A 21,141-nucleotide genomic window follows, 5' to 3' on the forward strand; every position below is an offset into this window, starting at 1 on the left:
AACACATTTTTAAGAGGGGGGTCGTTAGAAGCTGCTTCTTTTCTAAATTCTTCTTGCAGGCCAACTTTCTCGCCAAAACGTTAAACAACTGTGCGGCACAATCTGAAATATACAACAATTAATCGAAATAATTGAAACAGTGGAATACATTTTGCGAGATCAGTCTTAGTTGTAACAACCGAACTGTCGATGAAGACAATATTATGCAACAGAGTGCTTAATTATAATGTAGGAAAATCGTCCAAAATACGCATATATAGCTTGAAGAAAAACGAACATAACCGGCAAAGCGTAACGGCTCATCAAATCTTTATTCTAACTTGGGGAATAGTAATCCTAAGCTGTTTGTCAGTGAGATCATTGTACGGTTTGTTTCCTGTGATGAAGCACTGTACATGTACGTGTTTGTTGTCAGCGGTGTTACCTCCCTTGGCTTTGATCACCACATTGGTCCATATGTTATACCCCCATTCCACACAACCGTTCTAGGTCCCGTTCCCGTAGGTACCGACCAAGGAACGGTGCGGGCACGGGAGGGATCGGGAGGGAACCGCAATGGAACGTAAATGATCGTTAAAGGAACTGCTTTGAACGGTAGGGTCGGTAGGGACGGTTGAGTTTGGGCTGCATGTTCAACATTTTATCTGTTCCCCTCCCGATCAGAATGAACGGTAATGGAACCTTAACCCATCGGTAACGGAACGCTTGGATCGTTAAAGGAACTTAAAACAACGGTAACGCAGCGGTAGTGCTCTCACACACTGAGTTGTCATACCCACATTCCACACAACCGTTCTAGGTCCCGTTCCCGGCCGTACTGACCAAGGACGGCTGCCACTATGGTCAGACGCTGCACAAAGATGCCAAAAAACGGCTGTTGTTGTGGCAGCCGTCCTTGGTCGGTACGGGAACGGGACCTAGACCGGTTGTCAGTGTGGAATGTGGGTATTAGATCAGTGGTACCCCCAGAGCACATGGCCGGAAAGCTGCACTGGAGCCGTTTCAATTGAGTTCTCTCAAACTCGTTTCGCTCTCCGCGGGTAGTAATAGTGAGCATGCACGAAGAATGAGAATTAAGAAAATAACAGTGTCGGCGGAATATAGAAACAGGCACAAACAGATGTTTTTGTTAAAGTCAGAGGCCAATGGAGTTTCGACTGTGAGCATACTCAGGTACCGCATTCACGCCGAAATTTAGAGATTTTTTTCTCTCAGGAAAAATGCCGAAGCAGTGAATAGCTGTACTGCATGCTAAAGTTCTACTAAATCAACGAGAGCCATAGCCGTCAAGGCACACGTTTGCAAACACTGTGACCAGTGCACCAACTGTTTTGTAATGACATTTTAATATTATGGTTGTGATAGAGCTTAACTTCTTAGCGTATCATCCAACTCATGTCCCATAAAAGGAACATTTCCTGTGAGGACGATGAGGAACCCTAATTCCGGAGCTTAACTTTAATTTCCTGTGAATTATAAAGAAATTAGTGGGAGTATTACTGTTATGGACAAACCGGATCGAAATAGATTTGTCGCTCGATCCTCTACGTTCCTAAACGATGTGCCAGAGGCTGCAATGATACTTAAGAAAGCAAGACTTAAACCACAAACAAGTCACGTGAAGCTTCTTCTGCGTTCGTGGGCTGAAACTCCCACGTACACTCGTGTTTTTTGCACGAGTGGAATTTTACGTGTATGACCGTTTTTTACCCCGCCATTTAGGCAGCCATACGCCGTTTTCGGAGGAAGCATGCTGGGTATTTTTGTGTTTCTATAACCCACCGAACTAGTCTGACATGGATTACAGGATCTTTTTCGTGCGCATTTGGTCTTGTGCTAGTCACGTGAAGCGTTATGTAAACATTCAGAGTAAATTTCTCGGCCAAAAATACTTGAATCGTAGAATCTATCGGTACGCACAGTGTGCGAGTAAATGAAAACAAGTTTAAAACAAAACTTGACTAAATGTAAAAAAGTCGCGTGAAGCAATATCAAAACACTTAGTCAACACGTTGGCCTAAAACTAAAAGATAAACACTGAAAACCATTCTTCTCCAAGACAACATGTGGTAACGCATGCGCGATGCCTAGCCGAAACCGGCGAAGACCCAGACGGGTCACGTTTGTCTGCGCGAAGCATGCGAACGTAGTAGCCCAAGAAAGTGGGTAACCACGCTTGCTAACTTGCCATTTCTGTTCCCAGTACTAGCGACTGTTTGGGACATAATGTGGTTAATAATAATAATAATAACGATTACTTATATAGCGCGTAAACCTCGTGGTGACAAGCCCAGAGCGCTTTACACTTACATAATCACAATGCAAACAAGGAAAGAGAACTAAATCCGAATAAATTCAAACATAGTCACACACACCCACACACGCACGCACACACACACGCACACACACACACGCACGCGCGCGCGCACACACACACACACAATCTTTCTTTCGTCATTCAGTGTCAATGTTCAGGTAACCCGCAATGTCATTCCATGTACGCATACGTTATACTAGTACAACACACACAGGCACATACACATCTTCACGAACGCCACACTTTAGTAGATAATACACGTGGCAGCGCCAATGACTCACCGATCGTGGGATCTCCTTCAGAGGTCTAACTTAAACATGTGTGTTTTGAGGGCTGTTCTAAAGGCAGATGGTGACTGGGAATCCCTAATGCTCCGGGGGATTTTCTCCCAGACAAGAGGTCCCTGGTACTTGAAGGATCTCTCAAATCCATAGTTAGTTGATTTTCTGTTTCTTTTTGGTTTACTAAGTACATTGGTATCTGTGCAGAGCGAAGAGAGGAGAGGTTTGAATATTTTGATAACATCTCAGAGAGATAAGCAGGTCCTGTACCATGAAAGAAAGAGAAACAAATGCATGCAATTTTGTATTGAATATATGCTAAGATGGGTAACCACGCTTGCTAACTTGCTATTTCTGTTCCCAGTACTAGCGACTGTTTGGGACATAATGTGGTTATATGCTAAGGTGGGTAACGACGCTTGCTAACTTGCTATTTCTGTTCCCAGTACTAGCGACTGTTTGGGACATAATGTGGTTATATGCTAAGGTGGGTAACCACGCTTGCTAACTTGCTATTTCTGTTCCCAGTACTAGCGACTGTTTGGGACATAATGTGGTTATATGCTAAGGTGGATAACCACGCTTGCTAACTTGCTATTTCTGATCCCAGTACTAGTGACTGTTTGGGACATAACGTGGTTATATGCTAAGGTGGATAACCACGCTTGCTAACTTGCTATTTCTGATCCCAGTACTAGTGACTGTTTGGGACATAACGTGGTTATATGCTAAGGTGGGTAACCACGCTTGCTAACTTGCTATTTCTGTTCCCAGAACTAGCGACTGTTTGGGACATAATGTGGTTATATGCTAAGGTGGGTAACCACGCTTGCTAACTTGCTATTTCTGATCCCAGTACTAGTGACTGTTTGGGACATAACGTGGTTATATGCTAAGGTGGGTAACCACGCTTGCTAACTTGCTATTTTTGTCCCCAGTACTAGCGACTGTTTGGGGTGACATAACGCGGTTATATGCCATGATGGGTAACCACGCTTGCTAACTTGCTATATCTGTCCCCAGTACTAGCGACTGTTTGGGACATAATGTGGTTATATGCTAAGGTGGGTAACCACGCTTGCTAACTTGCTATTTCTGATCCCAGTACTAGTGACTGTTTGGGACATAATGTGGTTATATGGGTGGGTAACCACGCTTGCTAACTTGCTATTTCTGATCCCAGTACTAGTGACTGTTTGGGACATAACGTGGTTATATGCTAAGGTGGGTAACCACGCAGCACAGAAGAAAATCAAGTTGAAACTAGATTCGCCCTGCGCAGGATTAACATTGAACAACCTCTTTGGGGGCTTTAGCGATCTTGTCGTCTTATCGTCTAACTCCATCCAGTACACGTGGCGTCAACACACCATTTTTCAGGCCAGTGGCAAATCCTGTGTTATGGCGCGATGTAATGCTAACAGATGTTGTTCAAGGGATATAATCAATCCCTATTGTGCCATTAACATTAAGTCAGGTAAAACTGACTGTAAGTACAATTTTCATCAAATTAGTTTACTAATCGGTTAACATGTGATTGGTCAAGATTATACGGTCTTACTGACTTGTTGAAGATTTTGAGACACGAAGCGTTCAACGTGCGCAGCGTTCCCTGTATAAATCTCCACACTGTCAGGCCCCAACAATCGTCTTCCGAGATCGTCCTGCTCAACACTCCTTCTGGTGAGTATGTCTTGTGTATTGGTGTGTGTGAAATTAAAAATTTTTCTAAACATTTTATTAAATTTGTACCTGTACGGGATTTTGTAAATTTGCTAAAAAAAAAAAAAAAAAAATCCAAAAAATCTGGGTAACTTGTACATTTCCTGAATCGTGTATGGCGTTTTCTTTCCTGAACTTACGGAACTGGCAAAACGGGTTAAGTTACTTTTTTAATTCTTCCGAATCATAGAAAATGGGTATATTTCCTGAATTTTGCGTACTGTTTCTTTAAAAATATTACTAAACAGGAAAAACAGTTTTGGTAAATTTTCACAAAATTATTTTTTAAGAAAATGCTCAGTTATCTCAATATTGATTTTGTTTTATAAATTTAGAAAACGAGTTTGTTGTTTATAAAGATGTCACATTCTAGAGACACATCAATGTAATGAACACATCACAACGTTCATGAATAACATTAACGAGCAATATTAAATCTCATTTTCAGATTCTTCATATTTTTAGGTTATTGCTCAATTTCATGAATTTTCAGGTTTAAAAAAAATGAATTAAGTAAATAAGACGTTTTTTTGTTTTAATTTTTTTTTTTTTAACATGTTGAAATTTTTTTATTCAAATAAATAACAACAATTAACAATATCTCATACAATGAATTAAATACAACTTATCGAGTACAACAAGCTAACTTTTTAACGTTTTGTTCTTCGAACACTCACACAAAAATGCTTCTTATCTGTAACTGCCTATTAAAAATACTTTCCAACGGTAAAAACGAATTTGTTTTTTTTATATATACTAACGCACATCTTTCCGATTAAGATAATGTGGTTCAGTTTATACATAGTTGCCTTTTTCACCATTACAAAATGCATACCAAATAAAACATCACTAACTTTCAGCACACAGAGAAGCCGGCTTGATTATTTTGCTGTCTCTGAACAACTTGGTCTTGTTGTGGATGATGTTAATATCTCACCTGGATATTGCTCAGATCATTCTGTTGTATCTCTGAGTTTTAAAACTGATGTTGTTAAAAGGCATAGATCCTTTTGGAAATTTAATAATGGTTTATTAAAAGATATTGAGTATGTTCGCTTAGTTAAGGAATGTATTTTAGAGGTTAAAAAGCAGTATGCTGTTCTCGTGTATGATACAGTTAACATTGCAGAGATTGATGATGAGGAGTTACAGTTAACTATTGACGATCAATTATTTTTCGAAATGTTACTTTTAGAGATAAGAAGTAAAACTATGTCGTTTGCAGCGCAGAAAAAGAGAGAAAATTGCAGAAGGGAGACTGATCTGATGGATGAGATTAAGGTTTTAGAAAGTAATCTAAATGATGAGAATGTAACTATTTTGGAACAGAAGCGGCAAGAGTTGTTTCAGTTAAGACAGAAAAAAGTAGACGGGTTGATTGTTAGATCAAGAGCAAAATGGATTGCAGATGGTGAAAAAAATTCTAAATATTTCTGTAGTCTTGAAAAAAGAAACTTTGTCAAAAAGGCTATGTGTTTTATTGAAAAGGACAATGGCGAACTTTTATGTGACAGTGATGAGATTACTAAAGAAGCTAAATCCTTCTATGCACAGTTGTATGCTTCAAGGGAACATAATATAACGAATGAAGACATTCCTAATAACTTAGAACATCCTGTTTTGACTGATGAAGAACGTGATGGACTTGAAGGTATTATTTGTAAAGAAGAATTAGTCAAAGCAGTAAAACAACTTAAAAACGATAAAAGCCCTGGATCGGATGGATATTCAGCAGAATTTTTTAAAATTTTCTTTATTGATCTAGGTGCTTTCTTGCTTCGTTCAATTAATGAAGGCTTTAGAAAAGGTGAAATGTCGGTAACACAACGTCAAGGAGTGATCACCTGCATACCCAAAGAAGGGAAAGATAAAAGGTTTCTAAAAAATTGGCGTCCTATTACTCTTTTAAATACTGTCTACAAAATAGCTTCCACCTGCATTGCTGAAAGGCTGAAACGTGTTCTCCCAACCATAATTCATGAAGATCAAAAAGGGTTTATGCAAGGTAGGAATATAGGCGAAAATATTCGTTTACTCTATGATTCTATTATTTATGCTAATGAACGACAAGCTGATGGCCTTCTGTTAATGGTAGACTTTGAAAAAGCTTTCGATAGCATTGCATGGTCGTTTATACAAAAAGCACTGAATAAATTTAACTTCGGAAATGATATAAAAAAGTGGATATCAACTTTTTACAGAAATAGTAAATCAAGTGTAGCAGTAAACGGACAATATTCAGAGTGGTTTAATCTGGAGAGAGGAACCCGTCAAGGGGACCCTTTGTCTCCTTATATTTTTCTAATTTGTGCCGAAATTATGGCAATAATGATGCGTCAGAATCCAAAAATAAAGGGACTGAACTTTTTTGATGTCGAAATTTTATTGTCACAATATGCGGATGACACTACTTTTTTTCTTGATGGTACCAAAGATTCTTTTTGTGCATGTGTAGAAACACTACAGACATTTGCTTCTTTGTCAGGTCTAGTTATTAACTATGATAAGTCGTCAGCAGTGTGGATAGGAGCCTCTAAAAATTCTAACGTTAAGTTTATGCCAGAACACAACTTTGTTTGGAATCCCACTGTTTTCAGGGTTTTGGGTATCTGGTTTTCGACAAACATCGAGGAAATTGTTCCAATAAACTATGAAAACAAGTTTGTGGAGATTAAGAGAATTTTCAACTCGTGGTCCAGAAGGAATTTAACCCCTTTCGGAAAAATAACAGTCATTAAGACTTTGGCATTGTCCAAACTTACCTACCTATTTATGAATTTGCCGGACCCAGATGAGGATTTTCTAGCTAATCTACAGAAACTACTGTTTAATTTTGTTTGGGACGGGAAAATTGACAAAATTAAAAGAACCTCCATGTATCAGGCATATGAAGAGGGGGGACTTAAAATGGTTAACGTGAGAGTTTTTCTATCGTCATTGAAGATAAACTGGCTAATGAAAGTTTTACATGATGATGGAAAAATTACACAAATTCTCTATGCATTATGTCCTGCTGTCCGAGTTGTGAAACAACGTGGGGGCGAGTTTGCAAATGTACTGATGCAAAGAATTGTTAATCCTTTTTGGGTTGATGTTTTTAAACATTATAAAAAAGTGTGTAACAAATGTATTCCATCTTCTTTTCATGACTTTGTATCTGAATGTCTTTTTTATAATATCAATATATGCAGAGACAAGAAGGTGTTGTTTCTTAGAAGCTGGGCACATTGTGGTATTGTTTCTGTTGGTCACTTGCTGAAGGAAGATGGATTTTTGACCTATGATGAATTTAGCAGAAAATACCCAAATTTGACTGTTAATTTTTTGTTATATCAAGGAATAGTACGGGCTGTTAAGAAGTATCAATGTAAGCTAGAAATTGACTTTTGTGATAACTTTGTGGTAAGTGACCCATGTGTCTGGCAGTGCTTGGCCAGTGGTGGTTCTAAACATGTCTATGGATATTTGATTAAGAATACTGATCCTCTGAAATGTATTGAAAAGTGGACAGCTGCACTGAACTGTAATGTAGATGTCAATAAGGTTTTTCTAAAAATTAAAAGAACAACTGAGGACGTACGTCTCAGATGGTTTCAGTATAGACTGATATATAGAATTATACCCACCCAGCGTTTTTTGCATCTGAGAAAAATTGTTGAATCTCCTATTTGTACTTTCTGCGGACAGCAGGAGGAAACGCTAGAACATCTTTTTTGGGACTGTACAAAAACACAGGCCTTTTGGAATGATTTCCTTCAGTGGATGCGAGACAATTTTGTACATTGTACTAATGTTAGACTGTATAAGCAACTTATTATCTGTGGCTACCAAACAAACTGTGTGACGGACAAAACCTTTGATTTGTTCCTTCTAATCGCAAAATACCACATTTATACATCTAAAATACGTGCGACCGGCCCCCATTTTCAGGTTCTTGTTTTAACTCTAAAACAAAGATTTTTGGCAGAGAAGCACAATGCATTGGTTAACAATGAGTTAACTTCTTTCAACAGAAACTGGAATCTGTACAGGCATGCGATTGAATGATTTTATGTTTTTTTTATTTTTTTAATTTTTTTAATTTTTTTAGCCTAGTCACCGCTCGCTATCCTCTTCCTCTTCTTTCCCTGATCCTTACTCTCTTCTGTCACTCTTCTTTCTTCCTCTCTCTTTTCTCTCTATCCTTTTTGTACTGTCTGTTTATATGTGTGTGTGTAAGTGATATGGTTGAGATGGCCTCAACTGGATATTTGCTATTTTCGTTACCCTATGTAGACTGTTTGTGATCTGTCTTATGTTATATTGTCCAGAAAAGAAAAAAGAATAAAAAAATAAAAATAAAAAAAATTAAAAAAAAACTTTCAAAACAATCTTAATTTCTAAAGTACGAAAAATAAATTCTTCAATAAACTTCCAGAATTTGTATACAACCGGGCATTTAAAAAAGAAGTGTTCAATGAAATCAGTTACATCACAACAGTAATTACATTTATTAGTTTCCGTTACTTTCATTTTACACAGGAGAATGTTGGTCGGATAAATGTTGTGCATAATTTTCCAGTGTAAAACTCTTAATCTAGTCTCTTGTGTTGACTGATAGGCAACTATCCAAGATCGTTCATCAATTTCTACATTAAACTTTCTCTTCCAAAATCCTCCGGAACATGGTACATCTGTTTTCATATTAATAATCTCTTTCCTATATTCTCTGGCACTTAACACATTTTTGCCGTTAAACAGTGGTAAGGTAATACAAACATCATCAGTCATATTTACAACATTTTTCCTCATAAATAATGACACAGCAGCTTTTACAACATTATATTCAAGAATTCGGTTTGGCGAATATCCAATCAAATCACATGTCTTGATATGATATGTCTCCCGAACGTACAATGTCAGTTAATACCAATACACCTCGTTGTATCCAACTTTCAAAAAATAAAACTTTGCCACTATACGTTATGCATGCAAGACGTTTGTTGTTAATAAATGTGTGGAATTCTAATCAAAAACAATACACATCAAAAGGTTGATGAATAACATTAACAAGGAATATTTAATCTCATTCTCAATTTTTCTCTCAGGAAAAACTATGCTAAATTGCTTATCCATACAACAATGGACTAATGAACCAATCAAGTGACGTCGGCAACTCTTTCCCGCGCTCACTTTTTCTAACGAAATCATTGCAACTATAATAATCAATGAAATAATAAATAATGTTTTATTGTAGAATCACATGTTGACTTTCAAAGATGCCAAAATCAATCAATGGTTTCCACTCGATCTAAAGATCACTCTTTGTGTATGAAATACGTTTTCAGTAAATATTCTTACTCCTTTAAATCAGAACATTTACAAATTTACTAGAATTTTTAGGAAATTCCTCAAGTGAAACAATAAATGTTTACATTGTCTGACATTTTTTGGACATTAGTACATTTCCTGGTTTTGTAAATTTACTATAACATATACAATGTTGGGAAGTTGTTACAAATTGAAACTGGTTGATACCGCCCTGATATGGCCCTTCGTGGTCGGCTGGGCGTTAAGCAAACAAACAAACAAACAAACAAACTGGTTGATGGACCAGTATTTTTATACGTAATCCTTGCAGATTTTGCCCCTTTTGGTTTGGGATGAAGCTAGCCTTTAAAACTCACACTTATTCAAATCGCTGAAATACAATCATCTACCAGACGCTCGGGAATACCCCTAAAAGATCCAAAGGGAAAATGACATAGCTACCCTGCACTCAAAAGTGTTTAACCTAATGGAATCACCCAGCAACTAAAGGTTATTCACCCAGCAACTAAAGGTTATTCACCCAGCAACTAAACATTATTCACCCAGCAACTAAAGGTTATTCACCCAGCAACTAAAGGTTATTCACCCAGCAACTAAACATTATTCACCCAGCAACTAAAGGTTATTCACCCAGCAACTAAAGGTTATTCACCCAGCAACTAAAGGTTATTCACCCAGCAACGAAACGTTATTCACCCAGCAATCACCGCGAATCATCGAGCAGTCATATTTTGTGAGGACTACTTTGTAGCGACTGAAAACTTCCGAACGCTCAAATCTACATAATATACATATCTGGTGCGGACCACACAAACATAACGCATCTAGACTATAACAACTACACACTTAAACACATGCAATTCATTATGCAATCCGCAGTTTGGTTATTTTCTGTATCGAAATCTACCTTCATCGAATCAGTGCTACTACCAATGAAGGGCGCAGTGGCCCAGTGGATAAGACATGGGCCTCCTAGGCGTAAGGTCGTCGGATCGAGAATTATTTTGATGGAACTACATTACACAGCGGCGCAGTAATCATTCATCTGCGTAGATAGACTGATAGAGAGATTAGGATTTCATCAAACTGTGACATAAACACGAATGTTTGTGTTGAAATATTGTTTACCAAAGGTGGAATAAATAGGCTATACACACATCGTTGCAGTGGATATAAAAAAGATGTTCATGATCGACCAATAGTGTTAATATCTACAGAGGCTCGATGTGTAATCTCTTCAACTATTTATCTATGTATCGTTTTCCAACCAGCATCAACCAGAGCCGACCAAGCAGACGACAATGTCATCGTTGACCCTACTGACCGCTACCGTAGTGGTGCTGGGACTGTGGTGCTGGGTGCCCACTGGTGCTTATGGGTACAACCCGCGGATGGTGCAGTGCAACAGGGCCGCCATGCCCGTCACTTCACTACACATGCCTCAGTTCTTGGAAGGTTAGTCGGGCTGACAGGCAGTTGGAGGACTTTTTTTTAAAAGTTATTATTTAAGAATAAATCGAAGCATAATTTTAATATTGCCTGAGAAGAAAGTTGTTCAGAACGATAAGTGTCTTTATGGTAAAATGGCGTCTTTTCAGCTTTCGCGGTTTGATCTCTGTACATTTTCCCGGCCAAAGAAACCCTACTCATTCGCGCCCACTGTTGCAAGGGATTTTTCGTCATTTTCAAATTGTCGTAAAATATGAACCAGATAAGGTACACCAAAAAGGGAGACAGATTCGTAGAGGATATTTTACTGGCTGTACGATTGTTGTTGTTGTTGTTGTTGTTGTTGTTGTTGTTGTTGTTGTTGTTGTTGTTGTTGTTGTTGTTGTTGTTGGTTTGTCTGTTTGTTTATATTTGTGGGTTTTATGTAAGTTGATTTTTCCCCAAAAAGTATGGCAATTAATGGCAATCGCCGCTGGTTTGCAGGGAGATGGTACATGAGTCACTACACATCTGGCAGGAATCCTGTCATCATGAATGGAGCCATCTATGACCTCAAGTTGTCTATTCCGCTGGCGCAGGATGCCAAATCGGTTTGTGTTTGTCAGTGTACAGAGAAGTAGGTGTTTGTCAGCGTACAGAGAGGTAGCAGTTGTCACTGTACGGAGAGGTAGGTGTTTGTCCAAGTACGGAGAGGTAGGTGTTTGTCAAAGTACAGAGAGGTAGCAGTTGTCACAGTACGGAGAGGTAGGTGTTTGTCACTGTACGGAGAGGTAGCAGTTGTCACTGTACGGAGAGGTAGGTGTTTGTCACTTCACGGACAGATAGGTGTTTGTCATAGTATAGAGAGGTAGGTGTTTGTCAAAGTACAGAGAGGTAGGTGTTTTTTTAAAGTACAGAGAGGTAGGTGTTTGTCACTGTATGGAGAGGTAGGTGTTTGTCAAAGTACAGAGAGGTAGGGGTTTGTCACTGTACAGAGAGGTAGGTGTTTGTCAAAGTACAGAGAGGTAGGGGTTTGTCACTGTACAGAGAGGTAGGTGTTTGTCACTGTACGGAGAGGTAGCAGTTGTCACTGTACGGAGAGGTAGGTGTTTGTCAGCGTACAGAGAGGTAGCAGTTGTCACTGTACGGAGAGGTAGGTGTTTGTCAAAGTACAGAGAGGTAGGTGTTTGTCAAAGTACAGAGAGGTAGGGGTTTGTCACTGTACAGAGAGGTAGGTGTTTGTCACTGTACAGAGAGGTAGCAGTTGTCACTGTACGGAGAGGTAGGTGTTTGTCAAAGTACAGAGAGGTAGGGGTTTGTCACTGTACGGAGAGGTAGGGATTTGTCAAAGTTCAGAGAGGTAGGTGTTTGTCACTGTACAGAGAGGTAGATGGTTGTCACTGTACGGAGAGGTAGCAGTTGTCACTGTACGGAGAGGTAGGGGTTTGTTACCGTATAGAGACTTGGGTGTTGCACCACACTTTGAAGTAATCCCACACTTTGAAGTAAATTACTTCAAAGTGTGGGGATGTGCCCCACACTTTGAAGTAAACCCATTTTTTACTTCAAAGTGTGGGGGGATCTTCCCACACTTTGAAGTAACTTACTTCAAAGCGTGGGACTTTTGCATCGCCTGTTTGAGCCTGATGATTTTGTCCAAAAAAATGGCAAAGTCTTTTGGATGAGTGAACAGAAAAAGTGAGCGAGCCAAGAAACACAGTGATGTTTATTATCAACCCAAAGCAATGACCTATTGTTGAGTGTGACGAAAACACGTGGTGACGATTTTAGAACATGTGGGGTCACACGGATTGTCGTAGTGGGGACATTTGGCGACGAATTGTCGTAGTGGGGCCGTTTGGCTGGGAATTGTTGTAGTGGGGACATTTTCCAGGGAGAATTGTCTTAGTGTGGACATTTGTCGGGGAATTGTCGCAGTGGGGGACACTTGGCGGGGTGTTGTCGTAGTGGGGACATTTGGCGGGGAATTGTCGTAGTGGGGCCGTTTGGCGGGGAATTGTCGCAGTGGGGACATTTTCCAGGGAGAATTGGCGTAGTGGGGAAATTTGGCGGGGAATTGCCGCAGTGGGGGACACTAGGCGGGGAACTGTTGTAGTGGGGACATTTGGCGGGGAATTGTCGCAGTTGGGGTCACTAGGCAAGGAATTGTCGCAGTGGAGGACACTAGGCGGGGAATTGTCGCAATGGGGACATTTTCCAGGGAGAATTGGCGTAGTGGGGAAATTTGGCGGGGAATTGCCGCAGTGGGGGACACTAGGCGGGGAACTGTTGTAGTGGGGACATTTGGCGGGGAATTGTCGCAGTTGGGGTCACTAGGCAAGGAATTGTCGCAGTGGAGGACACTAGGCGGGAAATTGTCGCAGTGGGGATATTTTCCAGGGAGAATTGGCGTAGTGGGGAACTTTGGCGGGGAATTGTCGCAGTGGGGGACACTATGCGGGGAATTGTCGTAGTGGGGACATTTGGCGGGGAATTGTCACGTTTGGGGACACTAGAAGGGGAATTGTCGCAGTGGGTCAGTTTGGCGGGGAATTGTCGCAGTGGGGACATTTTCCATGGAGAATTGGCGTAATGGGGACATTTGGCGGGGAATTGTCGTAGTGGGGCCGTTAGGCGGGGATTTGTCGCAGTGGGGACATTTTCCAGGGAGAATTGGCGTAGTGGGGACATTTGGTGGGGAATTGTCGCAGTGGGGGACACTATGCGGGGAATGGTCGTAGTGGGGACATTTGGCGGGGAATTGTCGCATTGGGGGACACTAGGCGTGGAATTGTCGTAGTGGGTCAGTTTGGCGGGGAATTGTCGTAGTAGGGACATTTTCCAGGGAGAATTGGCGTAATGGGGACATTTTGCGGGGAATTGTCGTAGTGAGGCCGTTTGGCGGGGAATTGTCGCAGTGGGGACATTTTTCAGGGAGTTTGGCGTAGTGGGGACATTTGGCGGGGAATTGTCGCAGTGGGGGACAGTATGCGGGGAATTGTCGTAGTGGGGACATTTGGCGGGGAATTGTCGCAGTGGGGAACACTGGGCGGGGAATTGTCGTAGTGGGGACATTTGGCGACGAATCGTCGTAGATGGGCTGTTTGGCGGGGAATTGTCGCAGTGGAGGCCATTTTGCGGGGAAATGTCATAGTGGGGACATTTTGGTGGGAATTATCGTAGCTGGGACATCTGGCGGGGAGTTGTCGCAGTTGGAATATTTGGCGGGAAATTATCGCAGTTGCGGACATTTGGCGGGAAATTGTGACAGTGGGGACATTTTGTGGAGAAATGTCGTAGGGGGGGGGGGGGGGGGGGGTTTAACAGTGAGCCCATGCTTGTAAAATCGTGCCGAATTAGCCCAATTGTTCCCAGATAGTCTCCGCATGACCCAACATGTTTTAAAATCGTCACCACGAGTTTTCGTCACACTCAACAATAGGACATTGCTTAAAGCCTGATAACAAACATCACTCTGTTTCTTGGCTCGCTCACTTTTTCTGTTCACTCATCCAAAAGACTGCCATTTTTTTGGACAAAATCATCAGGCTCAAACAGGCGATGCAAAAGTCCCACGCTTCGAAGTAAAAACTGAGTTTACTTCAAAGTGTGGGAAGATCCCCCCACACTTTGAAGTAAAAAATGGGTTTACTTCAAAGTGTGGGGCACATCCCCACACTTTGAAGTAATTTACTTCAAAGTGTGGGATTACTTCAAAGTGTGGTGCAACACTTGGGTGTTTCGCACAGTACAGAGAAGTGTGTTGTTTTTAAAGACATTGTTGTCTGCGAGCTATGTAAGTGTGTTGTTACATGAAACATGTGGTGTGACTGGTCTACACGCTGTTGCAAGTGTGTTGTTGTTTACTGCAGCATAAAAAGCGGGACTTCTTTGTGGTCAAGATTACACAATCTTTCCCCACACACAAGACGTGTGCAATGGGGAGTTATGTGAACCCGATCATCGGCAACAAGATGTCCAGCGACTACCATGCCTGGTCCTTCCCAAAATCTGCGGCTGGCTACTACATCTCCTGGGTCGACAACTACGTGCTGGCTACAGACTACAGTTCGTGAGTACAGCTAAGCCAACATCCACCCCAATCTCCGACCCCCGCCCCCCCCCCCCCCCCATCTACCCATCGCCAACCACCCACCTCCTTCCTCTTTTATGGAATATAGGGTCTCAAACTGAGTGACGACACTACGTACCTGCTACGGAAAACAGCTCCTGAGAACTGCACAACCCATTACCCCCCCCCCCCCCCCTCCCACCACTACCACCTCCCCCATCATCATCATCATCATCATCATCATCATCATCATCATCATCATCATCATCATCATCATCATGTATCGTGTATACACCGGCACGGTTGGCCTAGTGGTAAGGCGTCCGCCCCGTGATCGGGAGGTCGTGGGTTCGAACCCCGGCCGGGTCATACCTAAGACTTTCAAATTGGCAATCTAGTGGCTGCTCCGCCTGGCGTCTGGCATTATGGGGTTAGTGCTAGGACTGGTTGGTCCAGTGTCAGAATAATGTGACTGGGTGAGACATGAAGCCTGTGCTGCGACTTCTGTCTTGTGTGTGGCGCACGTTATATGTCAAAGTAGCACCGCCCTGATATGGCCCTTCGTGGTCGGCTGGGCGTTAAGCAAACAAACAAACAAACAAATCGTGTATACGAGGGCTGTTCCATTATTATTTAGAATCCAGACTTCTGGCAAAATGGCGTTAAATACAAAGTCATGCCTTCAAAAAATAGACTATCGTGAGGCTTAACACAAAAAATGAAGTTCCAAAGTTATGTCGTTTTCATATGGTCGATTCGGGAAGATACTCACCGCGCAATGTATGAGATTGCGTCATGAAGCTCAAATTCGCGATTTCGGAGCCATAACTTACAATAACTACAAAATAAGGGTTAAAAGAGGCCGATTTGCATGAAAGTGTGATGAAATGTTTTAGGATGAACGCCCTTTGTAGAGCCGTGGTGTAAAACTGGTACAGCAATTTCAAACCGGGTGGACGGAGCCTCGAAAATGATACCCACTCTGGTCTACTCATTTCATCCGTTATCCTCGAAAACATTGGCGCTGTTGAACAGATAATAAGAGAAGATCACGTCATTATAATCAGGGAGATGCAATATGCCCTTGGCATTAAAAGCTCTGCATTTGAAAAGATCTTACACAAATATTAATGGCCCCAAAGCGATTTGCCGGTTGGGTACCACATGAACCCAGTGACGGGAAAAAGAGGGGTAGGACAGAGTGTTGCCTGACAATACTTGAAAAAATGAGCAATGGCTTGTCCAAATCAACATGGAATATTGTCAGTGGTGACAAAACCTGAATTAATTAGTTCCACTCTGAAACCAAACAACTGTCGTCTGTTCGGGTGTTTAACCAGGTGACCCAACCCCTGCCAAGTTCAAATAAAAAGAAGCCCTAAAATCGTTTGCATCTTTCGTCGCTAGATCAGTCAAGGCTGTGACTCTTGAGGATAGGCATACAGGCACGTCTGACTGTTTTGTCCACCACTAATGTTCGAAAATATTCGAGGCTTGGCACAAACACCGTCCAAACACGGGTATTCGAGGGCTTATGCTGTAACATGACAACGCACCTGTGTATACCGCCTTTACTTACTTACTTACTTAGGCCCTTTGCTCCCAGCGGAGCATAGGCCATTGACGACATTTCTCCATCGCACCCTGTTCTGGGCTGTTCTCTCCGCTTCTGCCCAGCTGTTGCCTTGCCTCTTCAGGTCTGCCTCTGTGTCCCGCCTCCAGCTGTTGCCTTGCCTCTTCAGTTCTGCCTCTGTGTCCCGCCTCCAGCTGTTGCCTTGCCTCTTCAGTTCTGCCTCTGTGTCCCGCCTCCAGCTGTTGCCTTGCCTCTTCAGTTCTGCCTCTGTGTCCCGCCTCCAGCTGTTGCCTTGCCTCTTCAGTTCTGCCTCTGTGTCCCGCCTCCAGCTGTTGCCTTGCCTCTTCAGTTCTGCCTCTGTGTCCCGCCTCCAGCTGTTGCCTTGCCTCTTCAGTTCTGCCTCTGTGTCCCGCCTCCAGCTGTTTCTTGGCCTCCCTCTCTTTCTTTTCCCCTGTGGATTCCAAGTGAGAGCCTGGCGGGTGATGCTGGATGTTGGTTTCCTAAGGGTGTGTCCAATCCAGCCCCATTTTCTCCTCAGAATCTGCATATTTCTTGGCAGCAAAGGGAGCACTGCTGCTGGTTGCATCCACCCTATTTTCTTGACATCTACCCATGCTAATTCAGCCTGTTCTCGGATTTCAAGAAACTTGAATAGCCGCGGAAACACTGTTATAGACTCTGTCCTAGCCTTCACGAAGGCCATACCAGGTATAGCTGATGTCACGTGATCCCAGGCCAGAATGAGAACGTTTGAGAGGATGGCCAGTTGGGTGTCGGCTGGGGAAGGATTGGTCCGGAAAATGGCCTGGTTAGATTGTTGGAATGTGTTTCCGTTTCCGAGATTCCAAATAGTTATGGAACAGCCTACGTATATAGTGTGTATATTAGCATATATGAATATTGTGTGAACAGTACATGTGGTGATTTTTATCCGTATGGTTAATTGTTTTATGTAGGTTGTACATTTGATTGTTCTATTCTGTATATGTTCTTTTGTAAAGGGCCTAGAGCCATAGGTTAGGCACTTACAAATGTCCAGTTATTATCATCATCATCATCATCATCATCATCATCATCATCATCATCATCATCATCATCATCATCATCATCATCATCATCATCTCTGTATGTTCCTCTCTAAATTCCTCTCTATGTTCATCTGTATCTTGCTATGTTTGTGCAGAACCGTTGTACTTCTGTCGGAGGTGATATTCAACGCACGTCGGACCATCACGCATGCTGTAATCAAGGTTATGGTGAGGGACCCTGCGATTCCCCCTAACGTTTATGTGGTCGACGCCGCTCTCCACGGTTTCTGCAAGGGCGACTTCCTCAATCTGTCTTCCGACTACTACGTGAAAGTCCCCAACGACAGCAAGCTCACGTGTTTTGCTGCGTCAGCTTCTTCAGGTGCCGGTGACAATTAGCACAGGTGTGGCGACGATGGGAATTGTGCGGAACACCATGTTCAGACGTACGCCTCTTAAGGGCAAGAAGGCTAGCTTTGGTCAGTTAAGGGCAGAGATGGCACGGAAATTCAGATTTTTTTCTTTAGCAAGCGTTTTAAGTTTTGTTTCAAGGTTCTTGATATTAATCCTCAGAAAAAAGTGTTTTTTATCCATAAAAGTGATATTTGAATTAATTATTGGTCAAAATGGAATTCCTCGTGACTTGTTTTGGGATCAAACATGCAGTTTTTGAGACAAATATATCTTCCGCAAAAATAAAGATAGAACTTTGCAGTATGTTTTATGTTGCTCTAAAAATGAACCTTAATGCAACAACAAAGGAACTTCTTAAAATTTATAAACAGGTTTTACTTTCTGGGTAGATTTTTATAAGCACAAAATCAATGTCAGAAAAAAGGCAAGTTTTTGTACTTTGACAGCATTTCTAAAATCATTCCTGGGTAATTCTTAAAATGTCTCTCTGTTACTGCACAAAGATACGATTTCTTGTAAAAAAAAAAAGAGCCAAGAAGACTGGACAGTTAGTCTAGAAGATAAATATTTTTCAAATGACGGCGCTGATGTTTAAAAAAATGATTCTGAGAAAACAGCGTCAACAGTTTTCAAAATGGTGTCAAATGTTGATAAAAGACGGTGAAAATTATCACTTTATTGCAAGAAAGAGGTTGACAATGACGCAATTACATTACACAATGATTCTATTACCTGAAAATGCTCAAAACCCAAAACACGTTTTTTGACCAAAATTCCGTGCCATCTCTGTAATTCTGGGTTAGAGTGTTATTACACGTCTATTGTGGGCCCCTCTGATCAAACAAAAATCTAAAATCAGATAAATTTGCCAACGTTCCAAAAATCTGAACAAAAAAAAGTTATTGGAACATTTAATTTATGTCAAAACAAAACATTACAATCACGGTAGTTCGACCCAAAGTTCTTAAAAGTGGACTGACAGACAAACACTTATGATACAAAAATGAACTTGGCTAAGACAGTGTTTCTGTCACTGGAGTCATTTACACAAACTCTTTCTAAGCTAACTTTATTGTCTGTATCATAAGTGTTTGTCTATCTGACCACTTCAAAGACATTTGGGTCGAAGTGCCTCTGATAAATCAATGAATGGACTGCGCATTATTTGTATCACTCAACCTTACTATGTTTGGCCGATTATTTCTGCCTTGTCCAGGAAAGATAAACTAGCTGTTACTATAGTAAAGCAAGGGACTGAATGCCACTCTGTGACTGCTCTAGCTCGAACTTGATGATTGAGAGAATGAACCATACGCTTCTGAACGTGACATGCTGTGTTCCGCGGAATTCCTGTGATCATTTGCATTAACAAGGCGGGGAGTAAAGCTTGTGTCTTGCTACAGACAAGAGATTGAATAAACCCAGCCTTGAAGATTGGCCTTGCCTTGAAAAGATTGTGTTCAGAGCTTTCTGTTTGTCTGTCTGCTTGTCTGTCTGTCTGTCTGTCTGTCTGTCTGTCTGCCTGCCTGTCTGTTTCGCAATATCTTTCCCCCCCCCCTCTCTCTCTCTCTCTCTCTCTCTCTCTCTCTCTCACTCTCTCTCTCTAGTGCGCGCGCGTGTGTGTTCGTGTTTGTGTGTTTGTGAGTGTGTTTGTGAGTGTGTGTGTGTGTGTGTGTGTATGTGTGTGTTTGTGAGTGTGTGTGTGTGTGTGTGCGTGTGTGGGTTTGTGCGTGTGTGACAGTGTGTGTGTGTGTGCGTGTGTGCGTGCGTGCGTGTGCGTGTGTATGTGTGTGTGTTGTGCAGAAAAGCTCTACCCCCACCCATCCCCCCTCAACCCTCCTGACATTAATTTTTACACGAACGTTTTCACACAGAAAAAAACTTAACATTCTTCAAGAAACCCACTTGATCAGCCCTTCTATTCTACTCATCAAAACAAAATCAGGCACATGTGCACATCTATGTTAGGTTATTTGACAGTTATATGACAAGAGGGGTCGTTGAATTCCCCACCATTTTCAGCAAACAGCGCGATTTTACATCAGCTAGTGTCTAAACACCGGAACACGTAACATGCACACACAACCCCGAAAATCACATTCATTAAAGCAAGGTTCCCCTTGTTAGAACTGACCAAAAATATCAGAACAGTTTAATTTGAACACGTGTTGCCTGTCAGTGCAAAAAGCAATCCATTTTACATCCACTTTTATCCTTTTTGTAATCTAAACATTCACACTGAAATTTTGTTTTAATTTATTGATCAAAACTATGCCTTTAACAGAAAACATTACTGGTTTCTAAAACTTTGGATTCATTGATTGAATTAAAATGTGCTCAAAAATGATGCTAATAAAGCTCACACTAACAAGAAATGTACGAAAGTAGGTAATAATATTTACCAAATAAGCTACGAATCAGTCATTCGAAAATTGTCATACACACACGCACGCACACACACTCAAACACGCATGTACACACCGGCACACACCGGCACACACACTTACACGCACTCAAACACGTACACACACACGCACACACACCACCGTCATTCTGTCCGACTGATGTCATTCTCACTCTTTCTCACACTAGCACCACCACTCTCACTCTGGCATCCCCACTCTCACTCTCATTTTCACTCTGGCAACGTTCTGGAATCACCACTCTAATTCTGGCATCCCCACTCTCATTCTTGCATCATCACTGTCACTCACGCACCATCATTCTCACTCTGGCACCGGCCTGGAACCACCATTCTCACTTTGGCACTCCCACTCTAACTCTGACATCACCGCTGTCATTCTGGCACCACCATTCTCACTATGGCACCAGTCTGGCACCACCATTCTTACTCTGCAGCTGGTCTGGCACCACCATTCTCACTCTGGCGCCGGTCTGGCACCATCATTCTCACTCTGGCACCGGCCTGGAACCACCATTCTCACTTTGGCACTCCCACTCTAACTCTGACATCACCGCTGTCATTCTGGCACCAC

At 41.8% G+C, this 21,141-nt stretch overlaps 1 protein-coding gene across 1 annotated transcript; it reads left to right on the top strand.

Moving 5' to 3' along the window:
* The first annotated feature begins 4,126 nt into the window (after window positions 1–4,126).
* Window positions 4,127–19,597, top strand: LOC138946925 (uncharacterized). Its single transcript, XM_070318337.1, has 5 exons — window positions 4,127–4,281; window positions 10,902–11,085; window positions 11,563–11,669; window positions 14,931–15,130; window positions 17,887–19,597. Exons 2-5 carry the CDS (start codon window positions 10,932–10,934, stop codon window positions 18,128–18,130), a joined length of 705 nt encoding a protein of 234 aa, XP_070174438.1. The 5' UTR covers window positions 4,127–4,281; window positions 10,902–10,931; the 3' UTR covers window positions 18,131–19,597.
* The last annotated feature ends 1,544 nt before the right edge of the window (window positions 19,598–21,141 follow it).

This window comes from Littorina saxatilis, linkage group LG14, assembly GCF_037325665.1.
Source record: "Littorina saxatilis isolate snail1 linkage group LG14, US_GU_Lsax_2.0, whole genome shotgun sequence".
In the NCBI taxonomy this organism is placed as follows: domain Eukaryota; kingdom Metazoa; phylum Mollusca; class Gastropoda; order Littorinimorpha; family Littorinidae; genus Littorina; species Littorina saxatilis.